The sequence below is a fragment of the Rhipicephalus microplus genome, chromosome 1, assembly GCF_043290135.1.
Source record: "Rhipicephalus microplus isolate Deutch F79 chromosome 1, USDA_Rmic, whole genome shotgun sequence".
Lineage (NCBI taxonomy): Eukaryota > Metazoa > Arthropoda > Arachnida > Ixodida > Ixodidae > Rhipicephalus > Rhipicephalus microplus.
In genome coordinates this window covers 248,605,136-248,628,785 of record NC_134700.1, presented here as the reverse complement: position 1 = coordinate 248,628,785, position 23,650 = coordinate 248,605,136, and the positions used below count along the sequence as shown (strand labels likewise).

Sequence of the window (23,650 nt, the reverse complement as noted above, 5' to 3'; positions counted from 1 at the left end):
TCTTAGCGCTAGTCCTGATCATCGTTGCCGAGGAACAGAGATAGTGCACGTATCTCGTTTAAAGCCTTATGCGCGACGCATTTCATAATACTGTCAAGCGACCAGGCGGCCGCTTTCACCGCGCAGGGGAATTAGTGTGAGCGCGACAAGCAAATGACTCTTTATTCCCTTTGTAATCATCATCACCTGTACATCTTCTTCATCTAGGAATATCATCACCAGCGTGATTGAGCTCGAGCCTGGCCGAATAAACGGGTTCCTCACAATATATATATATATATATATATATATATATATATATATATATATATATATATATATATATATATATATATATATATATATATCGTTCGCGCCTGAATTCAATTAATTTCCGTATGAATGTGTGCCGACTATACAGGAGATCTTAGTCAGACTCGTGTCTGCGCTCCTTTGAGCAGCATATAAGCAACGCCCGTTTTCAAAAGTGGAGGAAGAATTGCGCGAATGTAAAATGTGACGTGCGTGGAATAGCGGCGAGTGCGCGATCACGACGACGTGTCACGATGCCGGCGGTGCGCGGACAAAGAAATACGGAAAGTGAAAGCGGAGCCATGACGACGATGTTTTTGTAAACAAAGGTTGGGCACTAAGCTTTTTACTACGTCTATGCTCAACGGTCACACACTTCATGGAATCAGGCTCGCATATGCATTGTTGAGCGTAAGCAATACCCGTAGGGCGACAATTGCTCGGTTATAGAGAGAGAGAGAGAGAGAGAGAGAGAGAGAGAGAGAGAGAGAGAGAGAGAGAGAGAGAGAGAGAGAGAGAGAGAGAGAGAAGACGATGAAGACGATATAGCGAGAACCAATTTGTTCCCAAACATGTGATCCAATGTAGCCTTGGTGTCCTCAAAACCTGTCACTAAAGCGGATCCGATAAAGCTGACGGTATTGAATGCCACCGATGTACCACGTAAATATATTGTTATGCATATGTGATTTGGGTATGCGCCTCTGGGTAGCGCGGAACAGGCAGAGGAGAGAAGAGGACGTTCGGCTAGCGAGATAGCCCTCCGGTGCACGACCCCTTCAAGTCTACCAGTACGCCACAGTGTAATAAACACATTTCTAAACGTAACAATATGATGTATATAACGCCAGCCCCGAGCAAGGGGCAGCAAGACTGTGCTTGATAGCGAGCTGTGCGATGGCGTAGCGAGGGGAGAGATGGGGTGGGGTTAGAATTCAATTCTCCCCCTCCCCCACACCCCCTGCCATGATAAAAAGTTTTCTGGGTACGCCCTGTTAGGACCGGCGCCAGGTCTGACAATGGATCGGCGTTCCTTTTGATGTTCCTTTTGAGTCGCCAAACGGGTTGGCGGCCTGTGTCCGCCATGTATTGTTCCCACCTGGCCGGAGGGTGCGGCGTCCTGCCGCCGCGGCGCCGTGAGCAGTTCGGGAGACCACCGGTGCAGCTTCTTCTTTGGAAAATGACGGCGGCGGCGGCGGCCGGGAATCGTCCCGCTAATTGAACGAATCGTTCGGCACCATTTGAAGCTTGTTTACGGCGGCCCTTTCGATGGATGCAGTCATCAACTTCAGACCCCTCGCCCAGCGACACACCTTGACGGGGGGGGAGCCGCGTTCGTGCCACATGGCCGTGCGGTGACCACGCTTCAGTTTTGAACGTTCGCGTGGACCGTGCGTGCTCGTCACCCTCGCGGGTAATGTGTGGTCCGTGATTGGACGGTGCCCTCTGTACGCGGTCCCCGATCTAGGGATCTGGGGAGGACAGACCCTTTATAATGAGCCCCCACGGCTCATTCGGTGTGCTTTTTCGAGTGGAGAGCTCGCCATGTACGAAGAACGCCACTATATATCTAAACTTTCTTATTGACCTCTCTCTAATGTAAATAAACGTCTGTTCTCTGTTTTCCCATATAAGCATTGCTTCTCGCTATAAGGGACGAGTCCGATGGGAGCCAGCTACCAACGACGAGACCCACAGGACTCAGGTCCCAACAACTGGATGGCAGCGGTGGGATCGAGCTCATCGACCAGGAGGCAATGCTGAGACCTGCTGTCTGGAGGACCTAGAGTCGGACAAAACTGCTTCGTGGCATCACTGACAACACTGGAAGGAACGCGTCCGAATTCATGACTGCATAGGGTGAGTGCACTGCTTTTCTTTGCTGAGATATCACCAGGCTTTGCGTAGGATTGTAAACAAAGCAGTGATTTGGTAACGGTGGACGGAAGTATTGATAGTACGTCAAAGTTGTTTAGTTAAAAGAGTTAGCAGCACCAAGGACCGCCATGAATTTGAAGGGACTAAAAAAGCCAGAGTTGTTAGAGTTGGCCCGAGAGCTGGGCCAGGTAATTGCCGAGACGAAAAGAAAGCAGGAGATCATTGACGCCATCGAGAAGATCGGGGCAGATGACGAGGAGCTGAGCGAATGCTTGGAGGCTATTACGCAAAGGAAAGAGGAGCAGAGGCTCCGTGAGGAAAAAGAGGAGCAGAGGCTCCGTGAGGAAAAAGAGGAACAGAGACGTCGTGAGGAAAAAGAGGAACAGAGACGTCATGAGGAAAAAGAGGAAAGGGAAAGAGAACGTATCGATCGTATGGAAATGAAACGCCTAGAAATTGAACTAGCAAAGGCTCAATCAATGAACGGAGCTAGCGCAGTGGCACGAGAAAGAGAGCGCCGAATGACAGATTTGATGCCATCCTACGCGGTAGGAGGGGACATGGGTCTTTTTCTGGTGCACTTTGAGCGCACGTGCGAGAGGGAAAATTTTGCTAAAAACACGTGGCCCCAGCGCTTGCTTACGCTGCTGCCGTGTGAAGTAGCTGACATTATAGCCCGTATGGGTAAAGAAGACGCAGACGACTATGACAGAGTCAAAGCGAGTCTGCTCAAAAAGTACAGACTGTCAGCGGAGGCGTTCAGGCGAAAATTTCGTGAGATCGAGAAAGCCAAAGACGAATCATACCCAGAGTTTGCGTACACCTTAAAGGTAAATCTGGAGGAATGGCTTAGAGAGGAGGGTGCGCTTGGCGACGCGGAAAAGACTCTGCAGTGTTTTGCGTTGGAACAATTCTTTCGGCGTCTACCTGAAAACATTAGGTACTGGGTTCAGGATAGACAAGGAGTAGATACTATCACGAGAGCGGCAGAGCTCGCAGAGGAGTACGTAAATCGCCGTGCCCTCGAAGGCGAGGATGTCCCTAGGAGGGAGATTAGTAAATATCGGGCCGACAAGCCTCCGCGATGGACAAAGTCGGGTCGGTATATGCCGAAGGGGGGTTTAGACTCCAAAGGAAGCGGTGATGAGAAAAACAAGAGAAAGGAAGAAGCACCCGAGAAAAGGGCGGAAGGGCAACAGAAAAAGGCGTTCGAGGCCAAGAAGCCGATAGTTTGCTATAACTGCCAACAGACGGGGCATATTTCTTTGGGTTGTAAGAACCCGAAAGTTGTGTTAATGTCACTCTGTAGTAATGACGAAAACATGAAATTGCTAGAACCATACATCCGAGACCTAGTCGTGAACGGCCAACCGTGCCGCGTGCTCCGCGATTCGGCCGCCACTATGGATGTAGTGCACCCGTCCTATGTCGAGGAGAGTCAGTTTACAGGAGAATGCGCATGGATAAGACAAGCAGTAGAGACAAACAGTGCATGTCTCCCAGTAGCAAGAGTCCGCATCGAAGGCCCTTTCGGTGTTCTAGACACTGAAGCTGCCGTTTCGGCACATCTCCCAGTGCAATACCCGTATTTGTTCTCAAATAAATCAGAGTACTTGCTGCGACAAAAAGGAATTGGGTTCAGTGAGGGTATCGTACAGGCCTTAACTCGATCCAAAGCAAGGGAGCTCGCCGCTCAGACAGTTTATAAAGATCCGGTGGCAGACGAAACAGCTTCAGCGGCAGAGCCTTCTTTACCTGGCACGAAACTGGACCACCCTATAATGGAGCCTCAAAACACAATATCTAAAGAAAGATGTAAGAAACCGGATGAATCCGAGGCATCTCGAGAAGTAGAATGCACTATAAAGCTGTTAAATGTAAGTCCTACAGAACTGATAGTGGAACAGGAAAATGACTCCACTCTCCGTAACCTAACGCCAGACGCGAAGGAAGGGGTGGCTAAGCAAAACATTCAGTTCACCAAGAAGGGGGGCGTCTTGTACAGAAAGTACACGAGTCGAAAAGGAGTTCGGTTTAATCAGCTAGTCGTACCGTATCCTTTCCGCAAGGAGCTGCTGCACCTGGTCCACGGAGGTTTGTGGTCAGGGCATCTCGGCATCAAAAAAACAAAAGAATGTTTGTTACGGGAGTTTTACTGGCCCGGCTGCTTTCGGGAGGTGGAGGCATTTGTAAGAAGCTGCGACACGTGCCAACGCGTTGGCAAGCCAGGGGATAAGGCTAAAGCACCTATGAAGCTGGTCCCCATTATCACAGAACCGTTTCGCAGGCTAGTTATAGACACAGTGGGTCCACTTCCTGTAACGCAGTCCGGGTACCGGCACATACTCACAGTGCTCTGCCCGGCCACGAAATTCCCGGAAGCAGTACCGTTAAAGGAGCTCAGCTCGGAAGAGGTAGTTAAAGCGCTTTTATCTATCTTTGCACGTGTAGGCTTCCCTGCAGAAATTCAGTCCGACCAGGGATCTGTTTTTACAAGTGCACTAACCTCGACATTTCTAGAAAAGTGTGGTGTTAAAATCATCCACAGTTCAGTGTACCACCCTCAGTCAAATGCTGTAGAAAAGGTACATTCAGTCATGAAACGGCTGCTACGCGCCCTTTGTTATGAGCAAAAAGAGGATTGGGAGGCTTGCTTGCCCGCAGCTATGTTCGCGCTTCGGGTCGCTCCTCACGAATCAACAGGGTTTTCGCCTGCGGAGCTTGTTTACGGACGTGCTCTTCGCTCCCCACTTCGCATTGTTCGAGAATCTTGGGAGGGCCGGGCGGACGACCCTTCGGTAGTAGCATACGTACTTGAGCTGTTGGACCGACTTCACGCAGCTCAAGAACTAGCGGAGCAGGAAATGCGCAGAGCTCAAAACAACGCTAAGCGCTATTATGACAAGACAGCCCGGACGCGAAGCTTTCGAGTGGGGGAAAAAGTGATGATACTGAAACCCTCACTGAAGAATAAACTTCAGGTCCAGTGGGAGGGACCTGTTGAGGTGGTTCAGAAATTGTCAGACACAAATTACTTGGTTACTGGACTGGGAAGGCGTAAAACGCAACAGGTGTACCACACTAATCTGCTCAAACCGTACCAGCAGAGGCATGCCGTTGTAAACATGTCGCTCAATCAACCGGAAGAAATGCCTATTGATTTCCCGGAGTTAACAACAGAAAACAAAGACATTGGCGAGACTATTAGTAACCTGGTAGAGCAGGCGGAGTTGGAGCCAGATCAGAAAGCGGAACTGAAGGAACTATTGTTTGACTTTAAAGAAACATTTTCAGACACACCTGGCAGAACCAAAGCCCTAGTTCATGATATTGAGCTGACATCTTCGGAACCAATTCGTTCTAAAGCTTACCGCGTTTCCCCGAGGCAACGGGAAATAATGGCCGCGGAGATAAACCGAATGCTCGAGCTAGGAGTGATCGAGCCAGGAGAGAGTGATTACACCTCGCCTCTGATCTTGGTTGAGGTCCCAGGGAAAGAGCCGCGACCGTGTATTGACTATCGGAGGCTCAACTCGATTACAAAGGACCAAACTTATCCAATTCCGCATATTGAGGAAAGACTTGAGCAAGTCAGCAGTGCCAATTTCATCTCGACTTTGGATTTAGTCAGGGGATACTGGCAGGTGCCTCTAACTGAAAGGGCTAGTAGGCTTGCGGCGTTTATTTCCCCGATGGGAACATTTCGGCCGAAGGTCCTTAGTTTTGGATTAAAGAATGCCCCTTATTGCTTTTCTGGCCTAATGGACAAAGTGTTACAGGGTATGGAGGACTTTGCCCTCCCGTACCTAGATGATATTGCTATTTTTTCTTCTTCCTGGATAGACCACATGAAACACTTGCGAGCTGTGCTATGTCGTCTGCGTGAGGCCGGCTTAACAGTGAAGGTTGCGAAATGCCAATTGGGGCGCGCTGAGGTAGCTTATCTAGGGCATGTAATAGGCCAAGGCTACCGCCGGCCGTCAGAAGTAAAGCTGGCCGCAATAGACAACTTTCCCCAACCACGAACCAAGAAAGACATTCGGTCGTTTCTTGGATTGGCCGGTTATTATCAAAGGTATATCCCGCGTTACTCTGACATTGCAAGTTCCTTGACAGACGCTCTTAGAAAGACTGAACCCCAGACCGTAAAATGGGATGGGGCCAAGGAACATGCATTTTCTACGCTAAAGAAGGCACTAAAAAGTCAGCCAGTGTTGAGCGCGCCTGACTACTCTAAGCCGTTCATTCTTCAGTGTGACGCCAGCGACCGGGGTATGGGTGTCGTGCTTTGTCAGAGGGGAGAGAACGACCAGGAACACCCTGTACTGTATGCCAGTAGAAAGCTTTCTGTTCGTGAGGAAGCATACAGTGCCTCAGAAAAGGAATGTGCCTGCGTTGTTTGGGCTGTGCAGAAGCTAGCTTGTTACATCGCCGGTTCTAGGTTCACAATAGAGACTGACCACTGTCCCCTCACATGGCTACAGTCCATGTCATCGAAAAACGGCCGTCTTTTGCGCTGGAGCTTAGCTCTTCAACAATACACCTTTGATATCCATTACAAGAAGGGTAAACTCAACAGCAACGCAGATGGTCTGAGTCGTTGTCCCTAGTACCCCGAGGGCTTCAAAACGATTTTCTGCTTTCTATCCTCGATTTGAGGCCCACTAGTTTTCTGTATTTATCCAATCATGTGTCAAGTGTTTTGTTTAATGTCTTCAAAAGTGGCTGATGTGGTGTTGCGACTCGGCGGGGGCCACAGGAATAAAGTTGAGGTAGAAGGAAATGACTTCCACAGGTGAATCTGAGTCTGGTGATTCTGAGTAGAGAATTGCCGTGTGCTTGCTTGTGTGTGGGTGTGCTTTCGGCGCAGTTTCCGCAGTTCCTCGTTTGTGGTGGGCGGAGAATATGGTGGAGGGGTTCACCTCATCCCTGCGAGCAACGCCCTCTTGGTCGATGATCATCGGATCCAGTGTTCGGGACCAAAGTAATAGAGGAAGAGCCGACAAGCTGCAATACAGATCCCGCTGCACAGTACCTGCTGGCCACTGCACCTCGGGATCTTCTTTCCCCGGCGGAGAGGCTGTTAGGACCGGCGCCAGGTCTGACAATGGATCGGCGTTCCTTTTGATGTTCCTTTTGAGTCGCCAAACGGGTTGGCGGCCTGTGTCCGCCATGTATTGTTCCCACCTGGCCGGAGGGTGCGGCGTCCTGCCGCCGCGGCGCCGTGAGCAGTTCGGGAGACCACCGGTGCAGCTTCTTCTTTGGAAAATGACGGCGGCGGCGGCGGCCGGGAATCGTCCCGCTAATTGAACGAATCGTTCGGCACCATTTGAAGCTTGTTTACGGCGGCCCTTTCGATGGATGCAGTCATCAACTTCAGACCCCTCGCCCAGCGACACACCTTGACGGGGGGGGAGCCGCGTTCGTGCCACATGGCCGTGCGGTGACCACGCTTCAGTTTTGAACGTTCGCGTGGACCGTGCGTGCTCGTCACCCTCGCGGGTAATGTGTGGTCCGTGATTGGACGGTGCCCTCTGTACGCGGTCCCCGATCTAGGGATCTGGGGAGGACAGACCCTTTATAATGAGCCCCCACGGCTCATTCGGTGTGCTTTTTCGAGTGGAGAGCTCGCCATGTACGAAGAACGCCACTATATATCTAAACTTTCTTATTGACCTCTCTCTAATGTAAATAAACGTCTGTTCTCTGTTTTCCCATATAAGCATTGCTTCTCGCTATAAGGGACGAGTCCGATGGGAGCCAGCTACCAACGACGAGACCCACAGGACTCAGGTCCCAACAGCCCCTAGAGCTGTATGTAGAGCCAATCTTGCCGACTAACCCTTCTTTTTTTTTTCGTGTTTCACACTGCTTTTATTGCTTTGTTTTAAGCTTTTGTTAAAGAATGCCAATTTTTTTCTCCAAATATGCTGCAGTCTTTTACTTGCGCCGAAAGCATAATTGAATTCCCCTAGCTTTGATCGCCATATGTGTGCATGAATAAAACCAGTGTTCTTCGATTCGACAAAATACGGTAATCGCATAAGGCCGTTTTTGCTTATAACTCTTCTGCGCCTGTATGTTTTCTCGCGTTGAAACTGCGGTTATATGGTAATGTCGACATGTCTTTCACGGCCCCTTGAAAGATAGCGCGCTGTCATTACTCAACACTGCCGCGGCACGTGACAACGACCGACAGAACACGCCCTTTCGCTTTTGGCTTTCCATTTATATTCAGAGTAGTCAGCGTTGTTCAATAACCGCAACGCTGCGTCTGCATGTCGTCGCTTATGCGGTGTAGCGCCGTATCGCATATTATGCCAGCGCTGCGTTTTGCCCTGTAGTGGCAAACCGTCCTCGGACACTTTCACGAAGGCCAGGATGCGCTACGCTGAGTGTGTCCTTTATTCGTTTTGCTTTTACCTTGTTTACCCTGCCCGTTTTCCTTCTCTTTCTTTTTTTTTTCTGTAAGACTGGGTCCTTCTATCAGCTACACGCATTCAATTTACGAGCACCACCATTCCGCGAACGAAGCTTCGTCGCACTCTTGCAGGTTCAAACAAATGTGTCCACTCGGTTAGACTCCATGTGCGCGAACGCAACAACACATGGTCCACCTCTACCGGTGTTTTACCGTTTTATCCTTCGGCTAATTAATGCTAACTATAACTGATGAGCTTGCGTTTCGGCTGCAGGAAGTTCGAGGAGTATATCCAGTGGGATATGCTTGTGATATCAGCAAAGCTAAATTCTTATAAGGAGTTTCAGGCCGCGCATCAGAGCCTAGGTGACTTACTACATGGAAAAAACCGGTATTCGGAGGCTAAGTGAAAATCTGGCAGTGTTGTCAAGCCAATAGATAAATAATTGTAGCTACGTACCCAATCGCTTTTTCATTGTACGTGAGACAACAGAGTACGTTTTCCCTACTCGTTTCGGAATGAAACGCACATCGAAGTGATGAATTACGGAGGGCGCTTTGGAGTTTGGGACTACAGCATTTTTTTCGGCATGCTTCTGGCCTCCACGGCAATCGGCATTTTCTACGCGTTCAAAGCCGCGAAGAAGCCGCAGGCGCCTAGGTCAATGGGAGCTGTCCCAGTCGCCATGTCTCTGATCAGCACGTCTATATCTCCGGTGGCCATGTTGGGCATTCCGGCCGAGATGTACTTCTACGGACTCGCGTTTATCATGATACAGTTGGGCCTGCTGTTCACCGTGCTCCTGACGAATCACATCTACATGCCTATGTTTTACAACCTCAACGTCACCAGCGCTTTCCAGGTATGTTACAAACAGGCGATCAATCAGCAACATTAGAGTGTCTTAACCAATAACATATTAGAAAAAACTTATCACTCAATGTCTTGAATTTTTATTTTCAGTACCTGGAGCTTAGGTTCAATCGAACGATTCGCACCATTTGTTCAGTGTCGTCGGCTTTGCAAATGGTAAGGATTGCGTACGCTATATACTTTTACGTGTGCCACCTTATCGACCGACATCATAACAAAAATCTGACAGAATGAACAATTGCATGAAAAGAACGCGAGTTACCCAAATATATTGCTGTGATTGCAGGTCCATGCTCTCTACGTAGCCTTCATGCATATCTATAGCTCGCGGCACTCACAGCGCGTAGCATGTTCGTCTTCTCGTACAAAGGTGCTCTGCGATCTGTCTCGCTGATGGATCTATGCGGAGTACACGGCTTCATTTACGAAATAGTTATTCCGTAGATTATCTAAAGTTGGGATATTATTCGTCACACGTCGTTTTGTATCTTCTTTCATGTTTTTTTGTTATTTTATTCAGTGTCGGAATTTTTCAATGCAATGGGCGATACTTAGCACTCCATATGAAACTTTGCTTGCTACGATATATTCATTATTTATTCCAAGTCATACGTATTGATAACACGCTACCACCGCCTATAATTTAACACAGTTGACGTTATGGTGTAACCTCTATTCTGCTTACGACGACGTTGATCGAAAAGCACCACAAAAACACAGCGATACGTGCGATCGCATCAGCTTTATTATGCTCCAACACAAAATTCGCAAATGCGGGTAGAGAAAGCGAGTAGGGCATTAACAAAGAGGCCATTTTTGTTCTTGCATCCGCGTGTCACATGCAAGCCTTTCAGTGACATTTAATTTCAACCAGCTTTCACAGATTCGCGTCCCTCTAAAGTAACTTTAACTTATTCTCTCGTCAAACTTCTCACAATTGGCTGATTACGCTGATTCGTGAATATCTATAAGCGTTGTTCAACACCTGAATGATGCAAGACTTTCAATATAATGCCAACTAATGAAGCCAACACGACGACGTTCAGCGTACTTTGCGACGAAAATATTACGTAGTATTTTTACGTCATCTGCACCGCTTCAAAACAAAATGGATAAAAAGAAGGCAATCTTTGTTTCAGATTGTGTACATGTCTATAGTGCTTTATGGGCCTGCACTTGCACTGCAACAAGGTAAAGCTACAACAAAGTAACAGTGCGTAAATATAGGGTTCTGTTATCTTCGTGCGGTGACCGAATGTTCGCTTGTTTCAATCGCAGTGACCGGAGTAAATCTATGGCTGTCAGTGGTCTCCATTGGCGTTGTCTGCACCTTCTACACGACAGTGGTAAGCGACTCAGTTCTCACCCGCTATCATGCCCACGCCAAATGTTACAAATTTGTGTTATGGTCGATACAACGTTTCCTTAATAAAGGCCTCTCCTGCACCCGCGGGATGCTGCAGTGACGATGACATCCTCAACAAATACTTGCTCAATAAATCATTCTTTCGCAGGGTGGCATAAAGGCGATCGTCATGGCCGACGTGTTCATGAGCTTCATAAAGTATGCATCCATCATACTGCTTGCAGTGAAGGGGACCATAGATGTCGGCGGCTGGCACAGCGTCTACGAGAAAAACCTCGACTCTCAGAGACTTCATCTGTTTGAGTAAGCCCACCTTCTTCCTTTTAGTCTTCTTTTAAAAGTATTATTCAAGTACCCTAAATGCCGAAACAGGCCATAGAAGTGCTACGATAAATCGGTCGCAGTTGCGGTGCACATTATCAAACAGGTAGAACAGAAAATGATCCAACGTACACAAAAAAATGCAACTGTATATCAATGCAACCACATTCCAGAAGATATGGCACAGTCCAATAAAATAAAAACGCTAAAAATGTATATTAGGAAATTGTTGCTAACGCATTATAAATCATACAGAATACAATCAACATGAGACAAGAGATGCACATAACACATATATTAATAAAAACTGTGAACAGAACCTAAGCACGTACATTAATATAGGATATTAGTTTATCAAGATGTACTTTAGGGCTATAGTTGGTTCATTTTTGGAGTAAAACAGCGTCAACGGAAACAAGAGACCGGACTACGAGGAAAACACGTTCGAAAGGCGCACTGACAACTGCAAGCTTATTCAGTAATGACTGAACAATTTATCTCCAACCCGCTTCCTCAGTAAGTGAATTTTACAAGGCAGGGCACCGTCCGATTCATGGCCTATCCCACGGAGTGCATGGGTTGCGCCAAGATGTTGAGGAACCAACCAACCAACTTGCGCAGAATAAGTACTGTCTTCACATTAATAAACAGTGTTACAAGAGATATGACAGTGCATCAGGTGGTCACTTCTACTGCGCGTGCAAAGCGGTTCCTGCAAGAAATCTTGACACCCTTCTGAGACATTACAGATAGCATGCTGACACAAGATTCGCCGAGCTCTTTTATCTCTAGCGCTTTAACAACTGCCCTTGTTAAGCTGTCAGCTGAGTCGCACATGACGCCTTTCTTTCCAGATCGAGGTGCGCAACTACAGTCTCTATACGAAAAATACCTAAATGCCCTGATGTCACTTTCGTTGTTGTATTTAGGCTCTATAAATCTTTCATTTAGGTGTCCTCCTGTTATATGTATGACACGCCTCAAGACAAATGCACTACGTAAATCATGTTTTCAGTGCACTGAACAAACCTGTCGCGATGGTTCTTAGTGTACAGAGGTGTCTTACTTTCTTCGTTGACCACCAGACACGCTTTTTGCGAGCTTGTCGGGCGGTTAAGGAAGCACGGTTGACGTCATACCTTTTCGTGATCGTCGCAGTTTTCGGCCGGACCCGACAGTTCGTCACTCGGTGTGGTCCCTGGTTATCGGTGGCACCTTCCTGTGGCTCACCATGTACGCCGTCAACCAAGGCTGGGTGCAGCGCTACCTAAGCATGCCCGACGTGGCCACAGTTAGGAGGTGAAGCCATCCCTTTCTATTTCGCCGACTTGGGTCACGAAAGTGACGCTACGTGGTTAGTGATTTGCTTGATGAATTATATCGATTGATGAATTTTAACGTCCAAGAGACACTAGCAGACTATAATTATTAGAAATATGTAGAGGTGGAAGGATGGAAGAGTTTGGCACCACTTAATTGAACAAGGGTGAAGGAAACGCGCGCACATTCGTTTCGAAGAGCGAATTGATGATTGATTGATTTTTGCGAAGCGGTATGATGATTGATTTGTGGGGTTTAACGTCCCAAAACCACCATATGATTATGAGAGACGCCGTAGTGGAGGGCTCCGGAAATTTCGACCACCTGGGGTTCTTTAACGTGCGCCCAAATCTGAGCACACGGGCCTACAACATTTCCGCCTCCATCGGAAATGCAGCCGCCACAGCCGGGAATCGAACCCGCGACCTGCGGGTCAGCAGCCGAGTACCTTAGCCACTAGACCACCGCGGCGGGGCTCGAAGAGCGGTTTGTAGACTGCGAACTCTCCATGATCATAGCAAGAACTGCAAAGAGCGCAGAGAGGACACGTTGCCCAAGAGAATGCTTTTTATTTAAGACACACACATATATATACGCTTCAACTAGACGCGAACCACAGGTTCACGGTGTTCCTCTAAGTATCTGTGTCATCCATCGTCTGTACTGGCCATTCTTCATGTCATGGTATCAAATTATGGTAAACCATCCCCCCTGTCTCCCTCGTGCACACATGAGTATTCGCCATTCCCATCGATACCGAGCGCTTCCGAAGGTTTGGTCTTTTCGGCATCGAGGTGCCTTCGTGCCACTTCGGCACCCTGATGACATATGCTGGCTTCATGGTAGCATAGCGCTGCAAAATACTCGCGAATTTGAGCAGGTGCCACTGTACGCCGAAGTCTCGGCCGCCGTTTTTTCGGCAACTTTCTGCAACGGTACATCCCGTATTATATCGGCAGCATTCGCAGCAAGAATCTGTGCGGTTGTTCCGACGATGCCGACAAGTAGACGCATGCGCAAACAGGCAAGAGCCCACGTATCTTAATTACCATAATACGTACCTTGACCACACTAATGTTACTACTATCGTATCTCCGTGAGCCACTGTAAAGTGAAATAGGCGCTATCCCACTCCAAGACTCTCTGAGCAAAATGAGCTGGCATGCATCACGTCTGCATCCAAATACTGCTGCACGAATGGCAACAATATCACACCACGCGGCGCTGATTGACACTCCCATGTTTAAATGCACATATATGTCCCAGAAAAGAGAACGGAGGGATGACCAGCGCTGCAGCTCAGTGGTAGAGCATCGGACACGTTACTCTAAGCTCGCAGGCTTGGTTCCTGCCGGTGGCAAATTATCTCTTCCTCCATTTTTTTCACATTTACATTACAATTAACTCTAATAACACGATTTATACTTTCCTTGCCATCATTGTCTCTTAGTTCTCATTTAAAATAATCCTGCACTTCCTGACCTCCTTTAGAGCCATGTGGATGAACTTGCTGGGCGTGATTGCGCTCCAAAGTGCGCTGTGCTACGTTGGACTAGTGATATTCACACGATACAATGACTGTGACCCCGTCAGCACGAGGCAGGTCGCCGCGGCGGACCAAGTGAGTAGTAGTGAGTAGTGAAACAGAAAAGTTAGTTCGAATTCGTTCGTTCTGTTCACGTGTAAGCTGACAGCTCAATTTGGGCGCCCATGTCTGTGTGGTGATGGGAAGCAGCCCGATAAATAAGGAGAATAGGGCAGATAGACAGAACAATATACACTATGTATCCATCCTTTCGCCTTCCTTTGCTCATCTTTTGCACTATATTTCACATCTTCTTAATTCACCAATTACCACAGCAAAACATATTAGTTATTACATTGTTATTCACTCAGAGACAAAAGTTAATGTGTGTGTGTGTGTGTGCGTGTGTGCGTGCGTGTGTGCGTGCGTGTGTGCGTGCGCGCGTGCGAATAGCATTCACGCAGCCCGTCTTTCTTTCGCTTAAGCAGGGCTTCACCCCTCTGGCTCGTTAATTACATGTACTCGCGCACTTCTACCTTGAGGGCTGCTCAACAGGTAGCTCATAGCTTCGTACTCGGTCATAGAGACGTGAGTTCGCTAGAGGAGCGACCTGACAGCCTTTATTGGTATGAGATTCCAATTTGTTATAATATTACATATAAATTGCTTCGCCCTTGCGGCAAAACTGACTTTTTACCTAATTGTTATTATATAGCAGCTTGCTCGCTAAGCTTCTTATGCTCGAGGTGAGTCTCTTAACGTGTAAGCTAATGCAATGTACCCACTACACGCCCAGCATAACTTTCATGAAGTAGGGAAGCACCCACATATATGCCTGTATGTCATTAGTCATTCTGCTGATAAGCGAGGTACCCGATACACGTCTGTGAGGCATTATGTGCAATTTGTGCTGCGAAGAAGGTTCGTCGACTGGCGGATCGCGAAGTGAGAGCCCGCGAAGCAGAGGCGGCCCGAAAACCTCGAATCGGGACCTGCATCGACATCACCTTGTTTGACTTTCAACTGCAACTTCGAATTAAAGATACCCTCGCCACATACTTCCCGACCCCAAAATTGTAATCTTCGAAGGGGAACGCGTCCCGGAGCTTTGTATAGTCAGTAATGTGATCCTAATTGCATCGATATGTAAATGATTGCATCTTGTGTATATACGTGTAGGTGAATATATTTGCATGGTAATGTAAATAATAAAACATTGTATAGGTTTGTATACACAATTGTATATACAAGATTGTATATACAATCACCCCCATAACAACGTGTCACGTCTTTTATACGGTAGAGGATTTGTACCGAAGATTCACGGGTTCTCTCAATCAGCCCCGATCAAGGTATGTACTTCGTGCAGATGGCGCAATTTTTTTCGCTTCGCGCTGCACATCTCCAGTTTCGGCGTCGCGCACTCTGCATTTGACCATGGTTGCCGTACCGAGCAGCACCGGCAGCGAAACGCGTGCGTGTAACCTTCGCACTTGCTCCTCCTTCGAAATGACAGACGCTCGGATAAGGATTTGTCGAGTTTTCGCGACACTTACGCATTAACTTGTATACTTTGTAAATACGATGGAGAACGAGCGACCTGCACGCATAATTTTTTTTTTGCTTGTAATACTCAAACTTCATGAAAGGTTTTTAAAATTTAAATCAGCAAACGAACTCTTCATTTTTACAGTTAATCTGAACTGCCAGAGTTGTGGGAAATGAGTGGTGAAGTTATTAATTTAAGGGCGGCTACATCGATACCAAAAATGAACATTAATAAAAATTACCTTGCGTAACACATCGAATCAACGATAGTGCACTATATACGCGCAGGTAAATCCATTTTTTGTCATGGACATACTGGGGAGCTATCCAGGTGTGCCCGGGCTCATCGTGTCGGGAATATTCAGCGGAGGACTGAGGTAGGTATAGTAACTTCGTGTTGCGTTTGCGTTTGCGAAAACATGAAATATAAGCTATATCGCTCTAGATTTTAGGGGCGAAGCTCCTTCAAGAATGGGCTGAGCGTCCCGTCGTAATCGTATGTAGCCAGCTCTCGTTAGTTCTTGAACCAGTCGTAGAGGGCGGTACTTGTACATATAACGAAATGCATATACACTGAAAAAGGCAAATGATACGATACTATAGAGGACGTTACTTGTAGTATGATAAATAATAAAAATCACAGCTTATCCATGGAGTGAATGATGACAAGTGGGGCGAATCGTCCATCAGTCCGTCCGCGCTTCCGTCCTTCCGTTCATTCTTGCTCGGTCTATCCGTGCGTCCATCTATATGTGCGTCCGTCCACGCGTCCATCCGCCCGTGCTCACATGCGTCCATATGTGCGGCCGTCCGTCCCTGCGTTCGTCCATCCATTCGTGCATCCGTCCATCCTCTCGTGCGTCCGTCCGTGCGTCAGACAGGCAGACAGACGACGGATGGATGCGGCTAGCGGATGATTCATGGTTTACGATAAAAAGTATGATACGCGCAAGGCGGCGGCGGCTTGAGCTCGAAGACGGAACCCCGATATGCGAGCACGCGAGAAAATAGGAATGACGTCACACGCAGACGTTGGTAATAGCGTGTTCGTCAGCGGCGCCGTACGCTAGGGGGTGCAGTGTAGTAAAATAAAAGCCGTTCTGGCACGCGGTCAGAAGGTCGGCGGATGGACAAGGCGTGTGCGCAAGGCGGCTGCGGCTCGCGCTCGAAGACGGAACCCCGATGTGTGAACGCGCGAGGCAGAAGCGTGGCGTAGAGCTGTGCGGCGGCGCCGACCAGATCCCGGCGTACGAGAACGGGTGCCCGAAGCGGCACGGCAGCGTCGTGCGGACCTGTCTTCGCTCCACTCTCCATCATTCACCCCGTGGATATGCTGTCATTTTTTGTTCAGTTGTGTACAGATCCGTGGAGCAGCGTTTTGCAATCCTCGTGACTGCCTCGATGCGCTCGTTCGCCGTTCGCGCATCGAGGCACTCTACTCGTGATGAGGGAGCCTTCATGTGCGCGCTCCCTTCCCGTGATCACAATGTTGGCAGTTTCGCTGGCTCTGTAAGTGATACGATGTTTCGTGTCACCGTTCGTGGCGCTATGCGGGAAACCAATGGGGACGCGTCACGGTGACGCCGCTGCATAACTAGCGCTGGGAGGTGGTGACGGCGTTGCTTCTATCCACAAAGACGGAGCATGGAGAAACAAATCTGACAGACGTATGATATTGGAGAGGGCAACTCGTGTTTCGTCTATCGCATCTCCGGCGGGAAACACCGTCACCCCCGGAAGTAGTCTTCGCCAGTTCTTTCTGAACAATGAGCGACGCAACTGGTGGAAGTGCATCGTCTACCACTGTTGCCCGAGCAGAGGCTCAATGCCGCCGACGTCAAATCAGCAGCGTTTGTCTCAACTTATCGCAAAATCAAAACGCCTGCCTAAACAGCTGCGCTCAGAATCGGCATTAGGCAGCATCGTAATCGTCGGTGATTTTTATTTTTTTCAAGCTATATGTATGTCACATATTTCTTAATTTTCTGTATCCCATTTCTCCTTCTCCAGTGCAGGGTAGCAAACCAGACACTTGCTTTCTGGTTAACTTCCCTGCCTTTTTCATACCATATATATATCCCTCTTCACATTAGTCTGGTGGTGTTTTACACATCGTGGTATTCTACACATCGTGGTGTTCTACACATGCAGCCACTTGTGCTTCGCCTTCCACATCGACCATGAATTACCTCCTATTTAATGCAGTACTTGTTGTGCGACCGAGTCATTTGTTCGATGGACGTCGGCTGTAGTTTCCACGACGTTGTTTGCTACCATATACAATATAGCCGTTTGAAACAATCGTGCTCTTCTCACTCCACACATCAATCTCTGCCTCAGGTGCAGAATTTATAGACATGGCAACAGATTTTCGCGACTACGCATTCGCTGATGTTGCTAATTGGGGGATAATGAACCCGATTCCTCCCTATTTACATTGCTTGTTTATTTGCAGTGGCGTATCCGCAAGCCTCAGCTCTTTGGCGACAACGACACTTCAGGATATCGTAAAGACGTACATCAAACCGGACCTAGGGGACAGGGCTGCCGGCATCCTACTGAAAGTTCTTAGTAAGCTTACTAAAACAGAGCATCGGAGCTTTCACGTGGTGAAAATCCGTGCGTAATTTTTATTGAATTGTCGGTTATATCTATGTCATTCACGCACGCAGGGCAACGCCTTCTGTTGTGTTGCCCAATATAGATACATTACTTAGGCACCTTCACCACGTACGGGATCTTGTACTATCCAATTAGCCTTCATTACACTACTCAATTTTCATTTAAGTACATCTGATCACAAAGATTGCAGGAATTGAGAAACTGCTAAAAATATTACAATAAAAGACGTAAACCACAAAAAAAAACAGGCGCCTTTCACTTCTCTTTTGGTGGTTTTTATCTTCTGATTTCTTAAACTATGCACCGACTATCCCAACAAGTTTGATGCTAATTTATTGTTCGAACATCGCCTACGTAGGAGACGAGCACTCAGCATTTCATATGTCGTGCAGTAGGTGCTCACAGCATGCAACTCCTGATCGTTTTGTGGCCTGTAGGTGTCATTATGTGCTAACATGTGTATACCTTCCAATTAAAAAAGAAGTCCGTGAGACATCAAAAGCAGCAGCAGGAGAACATATCTGCCATTGATACCTTCGCATTATTTATCTCGGGCGTCCAGCCATAGTGTTCGGAGTCATCGTCGTCGCCATGGTGTATGTGGCCCAGCAGATGGGGGACGTCCTACAGGTAGGTGCAAATGATGGAATGTTTTGATTGTAGCCGATCGAAGGCGGCGTTATAAAAGACAATCTTGCCTAGTCATAGATACGTGCGATGACGTTTACAGCGACCAACCGCTTGCGAACGGTAAACGATAAGGAAGGAATACTATATCGTGTGAATGGGATCCTACATCAGTGGAAGACCGTAACGTTTAAGGTAGCGGAACATGGTGCTACAATAAAGCATCGCGACTGACCTGCGCAGACCGTTGACGGAGCTGTGGCAAGTGCGCCCTGATAGTTTAGTAAACAGGAAGTGCGGAAGCTGGAACCGATTTCTTAACGCTCTTCGCCCAGTCATACAACTTATAAGTCACTGGCTAGCTACACAGTAATGTCACATCTATTATATCGCATTCACCGGCGCCTGTTTTTTACGAACCAGGCTGGCGACCTTGGAGTTATTTGGAAGCAACGGGACCGACTGATCACTCAATGCACATATCTTTCGAAATTACAAATCAACAGTTTAATCTAAAAAAAAAAAGAAACTAATTGTGATAATTAGTTATGCTAACTTCACAACCTTCCCCCAGAACATTTCTTGCGCACAGGTAATCTTCCTCCTATCCGACAATTAGAGTGGTTACAATGTTTGTTCACTGTCCATCCACTCGGACAGCATCATGAATGGCCACAACTGCGAGATTTACCATTGACATAAACTCTGCTGTCAGCAAACTAACGTTGTCATGACAGCCAATGAAGTTGTTTTATAAACAATCTACGACACAACGTTGGTGAGCATCATAAAGGCATATATGCATGCTTGGCCTATTTGACTATGATTGCACTTCTTCTTGCTGCCACTTATAGAAAGTACGTTACACCAGGCAACTTGTGAGTATGACCTTGTGTTTTACGTCACGCACGTACGTCGCAGTCAGCGCTCTCTATCCTTGGTATCGTCGGTGGCCCTCTCGTCGGCGTCTACAGCCTGGGCATCTTCGTCCCCTTCGCCAATTCCTTTGTAAGTACGTGCGCTAAATTCTTCTGGCACAACTTTTCAAAATGTAGTGCTGGAAATCACTGGCACGGAGTAGAGCTAGCAGATCGGGGTTTAACGTCTCAATAGGAACCCTTCGTTGAACACAATGGACACTTGATAAAAATCTACAAGGCGGCTTTCCTGTAAGGTTGTATTCCAACCAAAAACTCTTGTTCACGGACTACTTTTCTTACTCACTCTGTTTGTGCCTTTCCCCCGTTCCTCACGAATGACAGGTGCTATGTCATCCACCATTCTATGCCTGAGGGTACAGAAGCCGGGCAACCCCAAAGTAGTAGTTGGAAAACAAAAAAAACGTTTTGTTGTACTCACACGTTCTTACTGGAATAAGGAGAGGTAAAAGCACAATGAGCGAGAAAAGCAGTCTGTGAACGAAAGGTTTTGGTTGGAAAACAGCCTTACAGAAAAGCCGCCTAACAGTTTTTTTTTTCAGTGTCCGTCGTCGGGTTCTCAGGGTCCTGTTTTCTGTATTTATACTCTGGCACCCTCATCTGTGTACAAATATCATGTAACTATTGCATATGTAACCAATAAACTGAAACTGAGGGACGCCGCAGTGCAGTGTTCCAGCCAAGTGTCGGACAGCTGTCCCAAATCTCAACAGCAGGACGGCACACAGGCGTAGGAGGTTTCCTATTTGTCTGGGGAAAGGCCAAGCTGGCTTAACTGCATGCACAATGAAAAGTGCAGAGTACAAAACAGATCTTGCATTCCTGTGATCAAAATGTGGAAGCTTGTCATTATGCTGCATGTTTAGAACAAAATGCTGCTACTATAATTAGGACAGCTAATTAACGGAAGATTGCGGGAAGATGAACTCACACGAGCGCAGCCAGAGCTGATCGCGGAGGCCCCAGTTGTGTGTTATTCTAAATGCTGCACGAGTTCTACCTTCACACGTTTTCTTTTACGGCGAACTTGTATACCTCAACCCCGCAACGGCTTCGTCTCTGGGAACAGAAAAACACGTAGGCAACAAAGCGCCAGCCCCTAAATCTGTGAAGCCACAAACTTATATCTGGCGGAGAAGGTAACCATATTGTAGGCGGGATCCCATCCTAAATCAAAAGGAATGGTTACAGACTCTCGAAGAGCTTGCGAGAATTATCTTTCAAAGGAACTCTCTCCGTTGCCTAACAAACTATTAAAATTGAGCACGAAGGACCGCGATCCCCATCCTAACACGTCTTATACGTACTCCGGGACATCAGGGTTTCCAGGGTAACGAGGCTGCACATGCAGCGGCCCGCGCGCTTACTTCCCGGGAAGCTCCCCGTTGCCCTGATAGATCTGAACGTCCCACATCTGCAACACGGTAGAAACCGAAGAAAACTACATTGAGCAACGCCGCCTGTACCCGCACCAGCGAAGGGACTCTTTAAAATAGAGGAGCGCGTCCTGCGGTACCCACAGAAAAACACTCTGCTCTGTGCAGCTGTTTACAAACCAAAGTAAGTGGGCAGTGTCCACTTATATTACGACCCAAAAATAAGTTGGCAGTACCAGTACTGTGGTGAAGTGGCTATATGGCCTGGGCCTGCCAAATGAACCCAAAATTAACCCTGACCCCCAAATCCACCAAGCAGGACTGGGAACTAGAAGAACAGCGAACTGTGGTCCAGCGGGTTCGGGTGATGGCTTTGACTACTGACATCCTGGACTGGGGATGCCGACCAGCCCGGTGGGGAAAAGGGCTATGTGGCACTGCCAGCTTAAATAATGGTTCTTCCTCCTTCTCCCCTAAACCAACAGCAGACGCTCGCGATGGCCTGCTTCTCTGCTAGCAAATGCGAGCGCTCCTCGAGTTTTCAAGAGTGTTCGGGAATGTGCACAGACGGGCCGACGATGCGTTCGCTGCAGACTCGTGCACAACAACGCGACAACAAAATTTCAACCTCTGGGTGGTTTAGGGGAAACAATTGAAGGCAAACTACATATCTTTCTTTTGCAATCAGGCATACAGCGCTAGAAAAACTGCAAAACAAGCCACAAAACAATACAACTCTATAAAAACCACGAACATTTCATTTGAATAAAAACCCCAAAACAAGCATTGAAGCCGAATGCTGACCAGATGATAAGGCATCCGTGAAAAACGGGAACGCCCTTCCGCACTTTCCGGTAAAGATTGGGTAGCAGCAACACACTCAAAAATTTTTTCTCTTTTGAGGGTGTCATTGCTTTGCACTTCACAAGACGCCTCCGAATAACGTGAAACAGCTTTTCTTTCTTGTTTTCACATATATAAGAGAGAGATCTGTCTAGCAACGAATCAGTTTATTCTAAGACTGCCATGGGTAGACCACAGAAATTAAAGGGGGGTGCTACTAAAAAAAGAGAAAAAAAAAGATTTGTTTATTCTGTAGCGTATGGCAATGAATTTTTTGCTGCTACGTAACTTTTTATGCTAATTTCAAATATGCACTGAGTGTTATTGCAAGTTGCATGGTTGTCAATTTTTGCGATGACAATGTGTAAAATATAGTCTTTTGGACAAACTTTTTCTGCCCTAAACTTTTATATCTATGTGCGAATAATGGTTCATATTGCTCCACATAAACTGCAGAATGTAAATAACCATTAAGAAGATGTTTAAAATAAATTTAAATGAACAAAAATAGTAATGGGAAAAGTTTTGAAACTTTTCAGCCAATACTAAGTTAATTTGGGTTCATAATAATCAACTGTGAGATATCACATCAAAGGAGGATAAATACAAGAAAAAATTTTTATCCTAATCCGGCTATCAGAAGTACCAAAAACGTGATTACCGAATTCAGGAAGCTGGCCGAAATTGCATCTCTAGAAAAACTAATTTTAAACGTAGAAACGAAAGTGCGTCAGTGTGGCAAATATATGTGTGCTAAAATGATTTCTTGCGTTATGAGAGCTTGGGAATCATTGTTATCTTGGGCATGAGGTTTTAGTGAACTCATGCGAAATGTAATGGCAAGCAGCCAGGTGACTATTTCCGAAAGACTCTAGACAATGAGCTCTTTTTAGTTTTGAGTAGCCACCTTGTGCTCTTTAAAAGCGATTTTAGCCTAATTCGAGTTTTATGACACCCTTAAATTTTTTTTGTCATGAAAGTAGAGAAACTAAACTTGTGAAAGCAAGTGAAAGCAAAAAAAATTTTGAAAAAAAAAAAAGCATTTTTCGAGTAGCATTCTCGCTTGAGGACACCGGGGTGTGAATACAATGCTCGACGAAAAGAACAAATTCATTTCGCTGACAATGGTCACAGAACCAATCGCGGTCTACTACAGCAGTCACAAAGCAATTATCACAAGCATTACGTTAAAGGTGCACAAAGGAATAATAACCCCCCCTCAGCAGGTTTTTTTTTTTTATACAGTTTCACCGAACATTCACGTTCGCAGAAACGACTGGTGGCTTTTTTTTTTTTTCCCATCCTTGATGTGAATGCACCATGATGCTCATTGACTCCTGGCTTGTAGAGTTTTTAAAAAGATGCTAAAGAGAACTGTATCATTAACATTGAATATGCATTACCTTTCATTGCATTTTTGTCACACACTTCATGCCGATTAAAAGACAGTTCATGAGGGGAATGCACAAAGACCATGTCTGAAGTCATTACGCCGCCCCGGTGGTCTAGTGATCATGGTGCTAGACTCCTGACCAGCAGGTCACATATTTTTCGTGGAGGCGAAAACGCTCGCGGTCCATGTATTTAGGAGCACATTACAGAACCCCAGGTGGACGAAATTTCCGGACCCCTCCACGACAGCGTCTCTTATAATCATATTGTGGTTTCGGGACATTGAAACTCAATAATTATTGAAGTCA

The 23,650-nt window shown here is 47.0% G+C and overlaps 1 protein-coding gene across 1 annotated transcript in view; it reads left to right on the top strand.

Moving 5' to 3' along the window:
• The first annotated feature begins 7,977 nt into the window (after nt 1-7,977).
• LOC119164325 (sodium-coupled monocarboxylate transporter 1) overlaps nt 7,978-23,650 on the top strand; it is a 21,071-nt gene continuing 5,398 nt past the window's right edge. The window contains exons 1-11 of the mRNA XM_075892768.1: nt 7,978-9,453; nt 9,555-9,620; nt 10,604-10,655; nt 10,743-10,810; nt 10,979-11,133; nt 12,310-12,450; nt 13,963-14,092; nt 15,833-15,921; nt 18,000-18,115; nt 18,729-18,796; nt 19,715-19,801. Of these exons, the coding sequence (XP_075748883.1) occupies nt 9,130-9,453; nt 9,555-9,620; nt 10,604-10,655; nt 10,743-10,810; nt 10,979-11,133; nt 12,310-12,450; nt 13,963-14,092; nt 15,833-15,921; nt 18,000-18,115; nt 18,729-18,796; nt 19,715-19,801 (1,296 nt within the window). The 5' untranslated portion in view covers nt 7,978-9,129. The remainder of the gene's footprint in view (nt 9,454-9,554; nt 9,621-10,603; nt 10,656-10,742; nt 10,811-10,978; nt 11,134-12,309; nt 12,451-13,962; nt 14,093-15,832; nt 15,922-17,999; nt 18,116-18,728; nt 18,797-19,714; nt 19,802-23,650) is intronic.